Source organism: Ostrea edulis, chromosome 9 (genome assembly GCF_947568905.1).
Source record: "Ostrea edulis chromosome 9, xbOstEdul1.1, whole genome shotgun sequence".
NCBI classification, from domain to species: domain Eukaryota; kingdom Metazoa; phylum Mollusca; class Bivalvia; order Ostreida; family Ostreidae; genus Ostrea; species Ostrea edulis.
In genome coordinates, this window is record NC_079172.1 from 70,231,012 (window position 1) to 70,245,417 (window position 14,406).

Consider the following 14,406-nt stretch of genomic DNA (forward strand, 5'->3'; position numbering starts at 1 on the left):
CACTGGGTCAATTTCATCCAAAATGACATAAAAACACCCAGATTTATGGGATTTAAGTTTACTCACATACAGATTCATGCGCTCCTCCGAGGCAAAAGAAATAGTGAAAATAAGGTTATTAACTTAAATATCAGCAGATCCATAAACCCAGCAGATAGTAACTATACTATTTTCTGATAGTGAGCCCAGCCCTGTGTAAAAGATATGCATAGGAATACAGAGGGAAATTCTTATAAAATTGTCTTCTTAAAACCACATGTGTACAGTATGTCAAATTCATATACAAGTATCCTCATGTAATGTAGATTCAAGTTTCTTCAAACCATGGTCTGACCTCTGGAAAAACTGCGACCCTTCATGCCGGCATACCGCGTCATGAAGTGGAGATACAGAGAGGTTCCTAGTTTTATATCGGAACATATATATAACCCTCTGAAAAACCACATGGTACTCTATATCTAAAATTGGTATGCAAGAACCTTTATCTTATTCCAGTGAAATCCACAGGGAAGTTTAAAATTTCGTCCACTCAGTAAATATAATAATGATTAGTTTTAATCAAAATTTTGGGCTCAGGTGAGCTGACAATTTAAAACTGCATATACTATTAAATGTAATATATTTGCAGTCCCGTGTCCCATTCTATAAAGCACCTCATCATAATTGTACATGCTATAAAATATGAACTACTTGAAACTTCATTTATGGTCATTAGTTTTTAAAATCAGTAAAGTGGAACATCGCTGACATGGGATTACGATGTATGATCGATATACAAGCATCCTCATGACGCGTAGATGCGATACCGTACAAATCACGATACATACAATGTAGGTAAGGGCGAGGGCATGAAAGGAGGATTTTTATGTAGTAATATTTTGGAAAAACTCGAAAAAATCTCTCCTATATCAAACCAAAATGATAAAAAAGATAATCAAATTGATAAACAGGCATTCTTATGTAGAGAAGATTCTTTATTCATACCATCTGATTCAGGGTAGGATCGACAACAAAGGGGGTTATAAAGTTTTAAATAGGGATGAGTATAAAAGTAAATACACAATGTACACAGTGACTTCACGACTAATTTAAATACTTGTACATTTTGACTTCACCGTCTCCACAAAGCCAGATAATATTGTCACTGTCTCTACACAGTCCGCAGTCACTAGATATTCCGTGATCCCTGGTCAGTAGGACGGTGGTAAACTCTCCGTTCTGATCAATCACGTGGACGTTATCGCTATTCACTACCACTAGGATCCGCCCGTGGATGTCGGTACAGATTCCATAAGGACTGAATTCTGATCCGTCCTGACGCCCTCTGTAGGAGAACCGGTGATTCCCGTCCCTGTCCACCACCACCACGGCTTTATTAGAACTACCGTCTGACGTGCAGATGTCGCCGTTCACGTTCTCTGTTATATATTTAGGATATCTATAAAGAGGCTGACCCTGGGCGTCGTACTGACTCTGCCACAGCTCACGTCCCTCCTTGTTGTATCGGACCACTCTCTTGTTGTGACCAGTCGTCATCCCCACCAGTATGTCGCCGATCCTGTGGGAGGAGTACACACAGAGAGGCAACCAGTCTCCCGTGGTTTTGATTACAGTTGTGGTCTTCCTGTCTGATGTGTATTTCTTGATGCTTTTGTTTGTTCTGTCGATGTACAGCAGATCACCGTCGTGAGTTACAGCGTGATAACCGTACAATGAGAACGCATCTGTTTTAATCTCGTCCAGTTTGTTTCCAGTCTTGTCCATGAGCATGATATGGCCCTCGTCATCTCCAACCCAAACTTTGTCTACAGATACACAGGAAATCTGAACTAAATCTTCAGAGGGCATATCGAATTCCAGACATTTGACAGGAGAACCAATCGAATTTATATCTTTTGACACGTCAAGTTTTTTGGAAATTTCTGCTTTTGGTTTTTCATACGTAGATTTCTTTGGCATACTTAGTTTTCCAAACAGCTTCATGACCCCGTCCTTGTTGATGATTTCTGGTTGGTACTGAGGATTTTCTATGCTTGGTAATTCAGGCTCTGTAACTTCAGACTGAGTATTTCATTTCGCAGTGCTAGCTTCTGGTACGGTCGTTTTTCTTCATCTTCAAACTCGTCGATGAAATCTTCATAGTTGGATATAAAACGAGATATAATGGTTGTTTGATTTTCGAATTCCTCATCCAGGGATTTGTCGCTGATATCAAGATCTCCGAGTTTCTCCTGGAGAATGGTGTCTACTAAATCCTTAATCTGTTTTGCATCTTCTCGCAGTCGTCTCCTTATGTCGGTTCTTTCCTCCTTGGACTTTGTTCTCTGGTCAGATAATTGCGGTCACGCAGTTTTGGGAGTATATTCTTCTTCGCGTTCTGAATCTTGTCTCTGCAGGGTTTCTCGGTGTCTTTTAATGTGTCCTCAATGTTTCTGAATGTGTGACCTTTATGGTTTTCCTTCATACATCTGATGCAGACCGGAAGCTTGCATTCCTGACACACCATGTCATAAGAGAATTCTGGATGGATGTGACAGGATTCGGTGTTTGGAGATGTCGTCGGTCTCTCCTGGTAGGGGACGATGACGTGGGATCTGGTGGCGTTGCTCTTGGTGTGACGGTCCCGGCATACCTGACACAGGTTGTCGGTACAGGTGTTACAGTAATATTCAGCGTTCGCCTCACACTGTGTACACTCCACATAGTGCTGGGCAAACTTTATGTCCCGTCTGGACATCTGTAGATTGTAGACAAAACGTAAATAATCAGAATTTTAAAAACATTCTAGTATAGTATGTCATAAATACTTATCATTTCCATTAGTGGAACTCTTCAAATTAAAGGCGCGTAAAGTCGTGCTACCGGGACAACATACGTAAACATTACTTAGGCATACATAATATAAATTATGGTATCGAATACATATTATATATAACCGACTGCAAACCACAACACTGATTAAAATTCTAAAGTCAAATTTAGGAATTGATTATTCTTACAAGAAAACAGACGAACTTATTAAACTATGTGAGGGAGTGCAGGTACTAAATCTGCCAAATCTGACCGATATAAAGCATCAATCGCAAGACGAACTGTGAAGGGAAAAACCTATATGCACATCCAACACAAGAACCTTTCTTGTAATTAATGTGATTAATATGTTTTTAAAGTCTGTCAGACTATGAAGACATTCTATCTTATCATACAATTAGGACAGGTTCATATGGCATGGACTTGGTAATCGTACACGAACACCCCCCCCCCCCCCCCCCCCCTCAATTTCCATATTTTAGAACAAGTTATATATATGCCAAACTGCATTTTTAAAGACATTTATAACACTACTTAACACAACTAATGCGTTTCCAAACTGCATTTAAGCTATTTGAAAATTACAAAATATTGATGGATTTAGGACAGAGACACAGGCACTTGTTTCTGTATATACAGACGTCAAAACTTATATACAGAAACAAGTGCCTGTGGACAGAGAACATCATTGTTTGGAATTTTTAAAATAGGTGTGGTGGAGTTTAAAAACATGTAACATTTTTAATACGATTGTGTTCGAATATTTGAAAAATGCAGTTTGACCGATGGTTATTTTATCTAAAAATACGCCATGTATTTTAACTCTTAAAAAAAAGGGGGGGGGGGGGGGGATGACCGTTTTGTTTATGTCCCAGTAATCTCGCACTTGCTCGCGAGACTTGTGCATTTTCTTACCAATGACGCACAAGAGTCATCAAAGCGCGATAACTCTAACGAGCTGGTAATGAGAAGTATTGTTTATAACTTTACCGATAGACAGAGGACTGTGCATGTAAATGTGTTTAGTCTGTATCCAACAAATATAAATAAAACATTTGGGGGGGGGGGGGGACAAGTTTCCACTAACAAAGTACATACAATATATGTAATAAAACGAAAGTTGAAAAAAAAATCAAATTATTGAATTTCAATTCAATATTTCACCAGAATCAATTATTATTCAGTAACCGTTGCTGTCAAAGTGGGAACTGTTGTCGAAAATCACTATTTTATTACCCCTACCTGAAATTTTATACGGCACGTATCTTAAACTGTTAAAATCATTTCTAATCATTTCATTTTCACAGCCAGATCTGTATTGGCATTTGACGGGAAAATAATATATGTCTGCCAATTTTTATAAAACATACTTGCTCAGATACAAAGTGTAAACATTAAGTGAACCACTGAATCTGTCGTAAATCTGGGTACATACATGTAAATGAAATGGACTGTGTGACAGATCTATGGAGGGCCGTCTGTGTCACAACATTATAAGTACGACATCGATCACAATGTCTTTTCAATATATACAAGGAAAAGGTCATAATACAAGAGGCACAGAAACAAATGATTTTGTTTTCAACACACGCACAAAGAGGACAGGGTGATGTGACGTGAAAAGTGTGCGAATTAAAGTACATATCCAACGTGTGAGCCCCCCCCCCCCCCCCCCCCCCCCCCCCCCCCCACGATTTCTCGATTTCTTACTGTTTCTGTTTTTGCGTGTTTCCCTGATACTTTGGATATAACAGTGCAATATTTGTTTTTATAAATGTGTGCACTGTGTGACTCGATATCAATGTTCTTTTCTTATATCTACTAAAATAAATACATATGCGGTAAGTTTCACTCGCCTGTGCATTCGGCGAATTTTACATGACGTTTCCATGACAATACTATTTGGTATGTCGAACATTGCAATAATTATCCAATTTATATTTTACACCTTTCCATTTGTTTGTAAATTTCACCATCTCTGTTGTGTAAGTTTTTTGATTTACATTTTATAATCATCAATTTGCATTCATACTGTATTTTCTATTTATATTCTACTTTTCTATCTAATTTTTCATGCTGTATGATCATTTTCTTTTTGTATTATGAAAGGTGAAGATAAGGTGAAGTATGCTTGCAAATTTCACTAGCTATGGCCAATGATTCTTCAGAAGATTTAAATTGAGGATTCTTTAGACATACATATACATGTATATTCCCACCTAAAATTCTGATCTCCCCTATTGTTGCCCTACCCTACCTCATGGGACCATGATTTCAACAAACTTAAATCCGCATTATTTGAGGACGATTACAGACTATTCATAGCCCTATTGTTCTTCAGAAGAAAAATTTTACATTTTTTTCGCCACAAATTCTCATGTAAAATTTTAAATTTTAAATCGATATTGTGACCCAAACCTCTAAACTTACCCCCGAGCTAATGATTTGAACAACCTTGAAGCTGCACTTCCTGTAACTGTTGGCTTGACTTATCAACCCTGCTGTTCTTGGGAATATTGTTTTAAAGACATCCTATTTATTCTCATGTTAAGCTTCGATTTCCCATTGAGACTCTCCCTTCCACCCCTAAGACCACGATTGAACAAAATTGAATCTGCATTACCTGAGGATGCTTGCATGTTAGTATGAGTAACAAGAGATCCGCAAAGCAGGGCATCCCCTCACAATGTAGGTAATCGGCAAATGTAAGTTTTTACTATGAAGTTCCATAGTTACCTTGACCTTATGACTCCGAAATGAATAGCGTTTTTCCACTCTCATTAACAAAGCTACATGTGAAGTAATCGATCGAGCCAAAAAAAAAAAATGTGGCCTGTAGAGTATTTATAACCTCAGTGTTGCACACACACACACACACACACACACACACACACACACACACACACACACACACACACACACACACACACACACATGGGCCCTTTACTATATACCCTCTCACAATGAATTGCAAAGGGATAATCACGGTCCTGTTACTCTTGGAGAGAAGATTTTTAATTGTTTTCCCTAAATATTCTCATGTGAAATTTTATTCCCCATTACGGTCTAACCTTGCCCCTAGGGACATTGTTTTCAACGAATTTGATTCTGCACTACCTTACCCGTTACCATAGCTAATAATAATGTTAATATGAATAAAAGTTCTTCAAAATTTTAAATTCCCATGTAAAACTTTGCCCCTTTACTGTGGCCCCATCCACCCCAGGGAGCCACAAATTGAACAAACGTGTATCTGCATTCTTTGGGGATGCTTGCATATTAATATGACTAATTTAGCTATGTTACCCTTGACAAAAAGATTTTCAAGTCCCCCCCCCCCCCCATGCATTCTCATATAAAACTTAATTTCCCTATCGTGGCCTCACAGCCATGATTAAGCAAACTGGAAGTTATGCTACCCAATGATGCTTGGATATTAATATCATTATGGGCAATATGGCACTGCAATTTTTGAGAAGAGTTTGATAAATTTTTACCTGTATAACTCCATGTAAAACTTTGATTTGCTACTGTGGCCCGATCCTACATCCAAGGACCATGATTAGAATAATGATTCAAATCATTTTGAATCTATATATGTTTTGTTCTTTCTAGTCTAGTGGTTCATGAAGGAAGATTTTAAAGATATGCCACCATAATTTTACTATTTCTTAATTATGTCCCTTTTGAAAAGAGCATAACCCTCTATTTGAACAGTTTTGAATTCCCCTTACATAGGGATGCTTTATGGCAAGTTTGGTTGAAATAAGTCCAATGGTTCTGCAGAAGTAAAACAAAACCTTCTGTAAAGCTTACAACAATTTTGAAGAAAATCCAAGCAGAAATAGTTTCAAGGTCTACGAAAAATTATCTTCAACACAAATTAAACACTGAATCAGATATTCCTTGATTGTTTTGTTTTCTCATTCCAATAGCCCTGGGATCTGTAAATTGCTTTAAAAATTTAAATTGAATTTTTCTAATTCTGAAGAAAACTTTGATTGTTTTACTTCCGTTTTATGACTTGATGATGCTCAGTATTGCCGACTCCATCTTCTGTGTGATAACGTGAAACATTGATAATATTGTATACATATCATTAAACAAGGAGTTATAGATAAACAATTATCTCCAGCTTCCTACAAACAAGATACTGGTGACCCAGTGGGTGGAGCGTTCGCTTCGTGACCGGGAGGTCGTGAGTTCAACCCCGCCTGTGTCTTGGCCTCGTCTGATCTACGACATGAAAATAGGTAGTGACCGAATATCGTCAAGCCCTTGACACATATCAATGAAATTCGCGGGTCGTTCTAACGATACATTAAATTCCGCGATCCCTTGTAACGCCCCTCACTGTTGATTCACATGGGTACAGCAAATGTATTGTATAATTATGCAAGCATGGCGTGTAAATATATTGATGGTTGTTCTCAATATCACCTCCTGTAATTAGACTGGGGTCACAAGAGAAAACTTACACGTAGGAACATATAGTAACTTTCTTTTCAATGATCACAATCAAGGATGCAGTGTAGAGACTAGGATGCAGTGTGTGTAAATATCACTATGTAGTGTAGAGACTATTCACTATGAAGGATGCAGTGTGTGTAAATATCACTATGTAGTGTAGAGACTATTCACTATTAAGATGCAGTGTGTGTAAATATCACTATGTAGTGTAGAGATTATTCACTATTAAGGGTGCAGTGTGTGTAAATATCACTATGTAGTGTAGAGATTATTCACTATTAAGGGTGCAGTGTGTGTAAATATCACTATGTAGTGTAGAGATTATTCACTATTAAGGGTGCAGTGTGTGTAAATATCACTATGTAGTGTAGAGATTATTCACTATTAAGGGTGTAGTGTGTGTAAATATCACTATGTAGTGTAGAGATTATTCACTATTAAGGATGCGGTGTGTGTAAATATCACTATGTAGTGTAGAGACTATTCACAATTAAGGATGCAGTGTGTGTAAATATCACTATATAGTGTAGAGACTATTCACAATTAAAGATGCAGTGTGTAAATATCACTATGTAGTGTAGAAACTATTCACAATTAAGGGTGCAGTGTGTGTAAATATCACTATGTAGTGTAGAGATTATTCACTATGAAGGATGCAGTGTGTGTAAATATCACTATATAGTGTAGAGACTATTCACTATTAAGATGCAGTGTGTGTAAATATCACTATATAGTGTAGAGATTATTCACTATTAAGTATGCAGTGTGTGTAAATATCACTATGTAGTGTAGAGATTATTCACTATTAAGTATGCAGTGTGTGTAAATATCACTATATAGTGTAGAGACTATTCACTATTAAGGATGCAGTGTGTGTAAATATCACTATGTAGTGTAGAGACTATTCACAATTAAGTATGCAGTGTGTGTAAATATCACTATGTAGTGTTGAGACTATTCACTATTAAGGGTGCAGTGTGTGTAAATATCACTATGTAGTGTAGAGACTAGGGTGCAGTGTGTGTAAATATCACTATGTAGTGTAGAGACTATTCACAATTAAGTATGCAGTGTGTGTAAATATCACTATGTAGTGTAGAGACTATTCACTATTAAGGGTGCAGTGTGTGTAAATATCACTATGTAGTGTTGAGACTAGGGTGCAGTGTGTGTAAATATCACTATGTAGTGTAGAGATTATTCACTATTAAGGATGCAGTGTGTATAAATATCACTATGTAGTGTAGAGACTATTCACAATTAAGGGTGCAGTGTGTGTAAATATCATTTTGTTGTGTAGAGACTATTCACAATTAAGGATGCAGTGTGTGTAATTATCACTATATAATGTAGATACTATTGACCTCACACCATTACACGTGGGAAGAAAGTTAGGCCACATTTTCCACGAGGAAATTTAATTGACCGGATGAGCGATGTGACCCGCGGGCCTCTTGGTGGGGTTTTTTTCGCTGTTGATTTTATTCGTCATTGACAGAATAGCAAACATTTTCGATGTTTGTTCCACGACACTTTTTTATTCTTCTCCAGTTTCGTGTCATGTCATTCAAAATAGAATACATTTTGAAGAGTTCGTGGTTTATTTTTCAAATGAATTTAATTTTTTGTTGGACGCTTCACGACAGCATACTTTTCATTAAGCGGCATGCCGGCGGAAAGCGGCGAAGTTCATACTCTCACGTATTTTCAGAAATGAAATCTTTTTATATTCGGATTCTATTTTCATTTCTGTTGCAATTCCCAGTTGTTGAAATATACGTACTATATTTATCAAGATTCATATCCGCGCATTGTTCACAATTGCAGCGCATTCCTGAGAAAATGGCTCTCATCATGATTTGTAAAGCTATCAAATAAAAAAAAACGTTGGAAATGTAAATATATTCAGACAAAGTGTATACAGATTTCGTTAATTCTTTCAAAGTTCACACATTACCGAAATCCCTAAAGTGATTTAACAATTTATTGTCCTCCTTTAATAGATCATCTTGATTGTAAATTCAACATCAATTTGCTGATCAAACAAAACGTTGCTGGGGAGAAGACAAATGTCATTTCAGCTTGAATTTGCGCCAGCATAACAGCACTGAGATCCAAATAGCTTCTCCGCCACAATGGATTATAGCAGCGGAAATCGCTCCCGAGCTAACTGTAGTTATGAAGAGGCGATTATGCCGAGTGATTTTAGGAGAATTTTGTGTTTGATTGCATTGTTTTCCTTGGTAGCCGTAACAGTGTTTGGAAATGTTTTCTTAATTTCCAGAATTGTCCAAAGAGGGCAGTTTGAAAGAAAAATTAATGTGTTCGTCATTTCGCTGGCTATAGCAGATTTTTGTGTGGGAATTTTCGTCATGCCATCCTCAATTATCCATAACCTCACCGACGATTTATTCTTTCGAAAAACTTTGTTTGTAAAAGCATTTTTCGCTATGGACATAATATTTACAACATCTTCAATTTTGCATTTCACGTGTATCAACATTGACCGATTTGTGGCAGTGAGGTATCCTTTGAAATATTTCCAAATGATGAACAGAAAGTTGACAACAGTCATGATAGTGCTTGGCTGGTCTACAGCATGTTCAATTTCCGCGACAATTGTTTTCTTATCTGACAAAGGAGATGCTTGTAGTCCGCATTACACTTTTAGCGTGCAGGGAACAGCGACGATCGTTGGTTCAGTTTTTGTGTTTTACATCCCACTAGCGTTAAATATTTGTGCTAGCATCAACATTTACCTCAAAGTTCACAGAAGAGCCCAAGAATTGTGTCACGTGATGCCTAACGAATCTACTGTTCTCCAACGGAACCAGCAGAGAATGGAATCACGCGTGATACGGACTATAGCCATTCTACAGGGGTGTTTTGTGCTGTGTTTTACTCCGTTTTTCTTGCTTCTCGTGATGAAGAATATACATGCACTAGGTTTGGAGCCCTCACGGACCTCGTTATTAGTTGTCACGTGGATTGGTTACGTCAATTCCACTATAAATCCTTATCTCTACTACTTCATGAATAATCGATTGAAGAAACCCGCTCAAGAGAATCTTAAAACTGTTTCTACTGAGGCTGTCCGCCTTTAATTCCAATAGATTTAGAAGACTTCCCACTTCATTCAATTCACATCTTATTAAAGTTTTTAAGCAATAAATTTGGCGTTTGATTTTGATATCAACTTTGAATTTTAAAAAAAAAACACCTTTAAACTCGGTGTATCGAGCATCCTTAAATCTCGGTGTATCGAACATCCTTAAATCTCGGTGTATCGAACATCCTTAAATCTCAGTCTATCGAGCATCCTTAAAACTCGGTGTATCGAACATCCTTAAATCTCGGTGTATCGAACATCCTTAAATCTCGGTGTATCGAACATCCTTAAATCTCGATGTATCAAGCATCCTTAAAACTCGGTGTATCGAGCATCCTTAAAACTAGGCATCCTTATTGGGATGTTATTTAATACGTGTGAACTAGTAAAACAAACTAAGACGCATCGCTTATAGAGTTTACATTCAGAATGAATACAGGGACATGTCTACAAATTATATCATAGTCAAACATGGATCTCAAGGTATGTAGTTACAGGTGAATATTAACTGCCGATAGAGACGTGATGTTGACCAAAGACAAGCTACAAGTCTTTATTAACGCATATTGTCCGTAAAATGACGTCCTTATTTGTATATCGAAGAAATTAATGACCGCGTAGAATAGATTTTGTTGGGTGTGAAAAGAGGTAAATACTGTCATTTCTCCTTTATAAACACGGTTGTGCCCGTACGGTAGCAAAATAAATCAAGTACCAAATGAAAGATCTTGTCACAAGGAATATGTGAAAATCAAATATAAACAATATCGTGCCAAAAGAAAGATCTTTCCACAAATAATACACGTGAAATATGAAAGCCCTAGCATTAGACATTCAGATGTTATGAGCAAGGTTAAAGTATTTGCGGACAGACAGACCAAACACTATAAGTTCCCGAATCTCTAATTAATGGCCTAGCATTGGCCATTGAATGTTTACTTTCTATAAGGAACAGTTTCTTTTATATGCTTTCTATTAAACAAAATTTATTGTCCAGCATGCCAGTGTTTCGTCAATGTGGCCAATGTTGGATATTGCACAAATTGTGATTAATTCTACAGACCATGCAGGTATAGTGCACGACTCATGAAAATCTAGCTAGATATAAAAATCTCTTATAAGGACTTGAATTTTACACAATGTTGGAGACACAGGGATCAGAGTTCAGTCTCCCGTAGATGCGATTTTCCGATGAATTTGAACAAATCCACGAATAAACCATAAGAACATTTCACATGATACGGCCGCAGTATTTTAATGATGATGAGGATTAATTTTCTGGAATTTCTAGTCATTATGCTGGATATTTTTTCATGGCTTTGATAGGTATTGGAGTGAATATTTGTGTCGTTTTCATAACCATATATTATAGTGGATTTGAAGAACATAAAAACGAAGATCGTCAAACCAATCCATTTGTTTCTATTGATCCTAATGTAAGTATATGTACATGTATTTTTTTGTTTTTTGATTAAATCTCTTTCATGTAGAAAAGCAAGACTGGAATATGCCCTCCATTTATATTGCTATTTAAAGAACTAGCATTATTACTGTACAATCTAGCATACTTTAAATTCTTAAGGAGAATGCTACACCGGAGAAATTTTATATGGATGAAAAGTGGAAGATGTGTACAACAATATTTTGAAATTGAAAACTTTTCAAATTTACTTCATCTAGTAAAAAAAAAATGCAGTTTTAGTATAAATTAATCTGATTTGTAGATTACCTTTCTGGACTCGAACCTGCGATCTACAGTTCTGTAGTCGACACTAAATATCTGAGCAAGGCAATTAAATCTAAAATGAATAGACAAATATTGCTGATACAATGTTTTTATATTTTCATTCACATTTTAAAAGGAACTCAGCCATTATTACGGTGTAGTACACCTCCTTAAAATATAAGACATGTATTAACTTCATCATAGTCTACAACATTTACAAACTTCCCTCATTTTGTCACATAAACACGTGTGACCCCCAACATTTCAAATCCCGTGAATGACAGGAACAATGTTTGTTTCATGCGATAACAGATATTTCACTTGTCTGTATGTCCATGCTTTCATTGAAAATGTGTAATACACACACATACGAAATTCTGTCATTTTGTTAACAATGCATTCAGTTGAAAGACATTTCATGAACAACAAAACAAAATCCAGTCTGTCATAATGTGACATTTATAACGAACAGAATGACTTCAGCTTCTCCATCGTCAGCTTTCCATATTTATGTAGCAATATTCCTGCATATGGTGTTTCTTTCTCTCAACTCATTCGATACGCAAGAGCTTGTTCTGCGAATGGTCAGTTTTTAAATGGAGGCAGTACTGACAAACAAGATGATGTTACAGGGATTTCAACAGTCTCGTTTAAAGTCAGCATTTAGCAAATTCTATGGTCGTTAGAACGATCTAATTTACCAATACATCCTGTCACTGGTAAAAATGCTGTCTGACATGTTTTATACCAAATGAGGCTGTTCTTTACACACTGATTCTGACTGCGGATCACTCCGTTTACCCAATCGAAATATAGGGATCATGTGTGATCGATCGGCAGGGGCTGCTTACCCCTCCTAGGCACCTGATCCCACCTCTGGTATGTCCAGGAGTCCGTGTTTACCCTACTCTTAAATTTTGCATTCTTCATAGGAATTATGAGATTGATCACTATTCGTACATCAACACAAGAATAAAAAGCAACAACCACAAAACCACAGGCCTGTTTGTCTCGATTAGTGAACCTGAAGGATCACCAGAAGAGAATTAAATCTAAACATTACCCGAATACGCCGTATAGAATAACATTTTTGGTGCTGGAAGTCTCGAGAGAATTCCACTGTTTTCCTTACAAGTATCTTCCAGTTAGCCTAGTTTCGACGGTTCATCGTAGTTGATTAGAATTCATTCGATGTCTGTTAAAAATCATTGAAAAAAGTAGCACTCATTAGTCAATCTCATTAGGAAGAACCTTTACAATACTGGGGCTTTGTCAACCCAGAAATATTTAAGACGAGTGGTATACTTGTCCCTCTCCTTCCATCATTGACCTTATAAACGGACAGTGATTAGGTCAAGGTCGAAAGAAATTATTCTGAAGTGAAGTAACCCTTTCTAATCCATATCTAACATTTCATTGGTATTCTAAAAATCTTCATCTGATGTTTCCGAACAATATATAGGGACACACTTACAGAAATAATGAGATACCCATAGTGATTTAATTATACAGAAATAAAAATTACAGAAGTGATGAGTTACTCAGAGTGATTTAATTATACAGATTTTTTTTTTTACAGAAGTGACGAGTTACTCAGAGTGATTTAATTATAATAAGCACCATGCACTGTACTTCAAATAACATTTCTCATTTCCACTTATCAAAATAGGCGTAATGTACAAAGCAGGTATTGCTCCTCCAATCTGTTGCGGTCTGTAATAAAAAAGGAACTGTATGAACTTTGAAGGATTTCGTGAGTATGTGGCGTGGTATAGATCTGTCCCATCATTTGAACTATATCGCGGAAAATAATTGATATCATGTGGCAGGGTAAAATAGTTAAAGAAGTTAAATTAACAAATCAAATAAATATCAAATGTATGGATAAACCAATTAGAAAAACTTATATCTGCATATGTAAACCAAATAAAAATTTAATCTCATCTGTAGGTATAAACCAAATAGACAAATTAATATCAACTGCAGGAATAAACCAAATAGACAAAATGTCAACTGCAGGAATAAATCGAATACAAAAATCAATATCATTTAATAACTTTTAAAGTGATGACTTAACAACAATGCTGATTGGATGAACATTCGTGTGATTTCTTAATTCAAAAATTTTGTTTTCGAGTCCCACGACCAGTGCTCAACGTCCCCTCCAACACAATGCAGCATGCATCGAGTCATCGCTTGTCCTCTTCCTTCCTATCTAATTCATCTCCTAACCATTGTATCTTTAATTTGGCGTCCAATTCATTTAACTCTGCTCAATCACTCTACCTGA

General features: G+C 36.6%; 2 protein-coding genes across 2 annotated transcripts; one reads left to right on the forward strand and one right to left on the reverse strand.

The window, feature by feature from the left end:
- Positions 1–953: 953 nt before the first annotated feature.
- Positions 954–4,257, reverse strand: LOC125659884 (uncharacterized). Its single transcript, XM_048891680.2, has 2 exons — positions 4,182–4,257; positions 954–2,737 (listed from the first exon to the last, which is right to left on the reverse strand). The coding sequence occupies exon 2, from the start codon at positions 1,981–1,983 to the stop codon at positions 1,084–1,086; it is 900 nt and encodes a 299-aa protein (XP_048747637.2). The 5' UTR covers positions 1,984–2,737; positions 4,182–4,257; the 3' UTR covers positions 954–1,083.
- Positions 4,258–9,424: 5,167 nt separating this feature from the next.
- LOC125658549 (D(2) dopamine receptor-like) lies at positions 9,425–10,417 on the forward strand. The gene has a single exon (XM_048889830.2). The coding sequence runs from the start codon at positions 9,474–9,476 to the stop codon at positions 10,383–10,385; it is 912 nt and encodes a 303-aa protein (XP_048745787.2). The 5' UTR covers positions 9,425–9,473; the 3' UTR covers positions 10,386–10,417.
- The last annotated feature ends 3,989 nt before the right edge of the window (positions 10,418–14,406 follow it).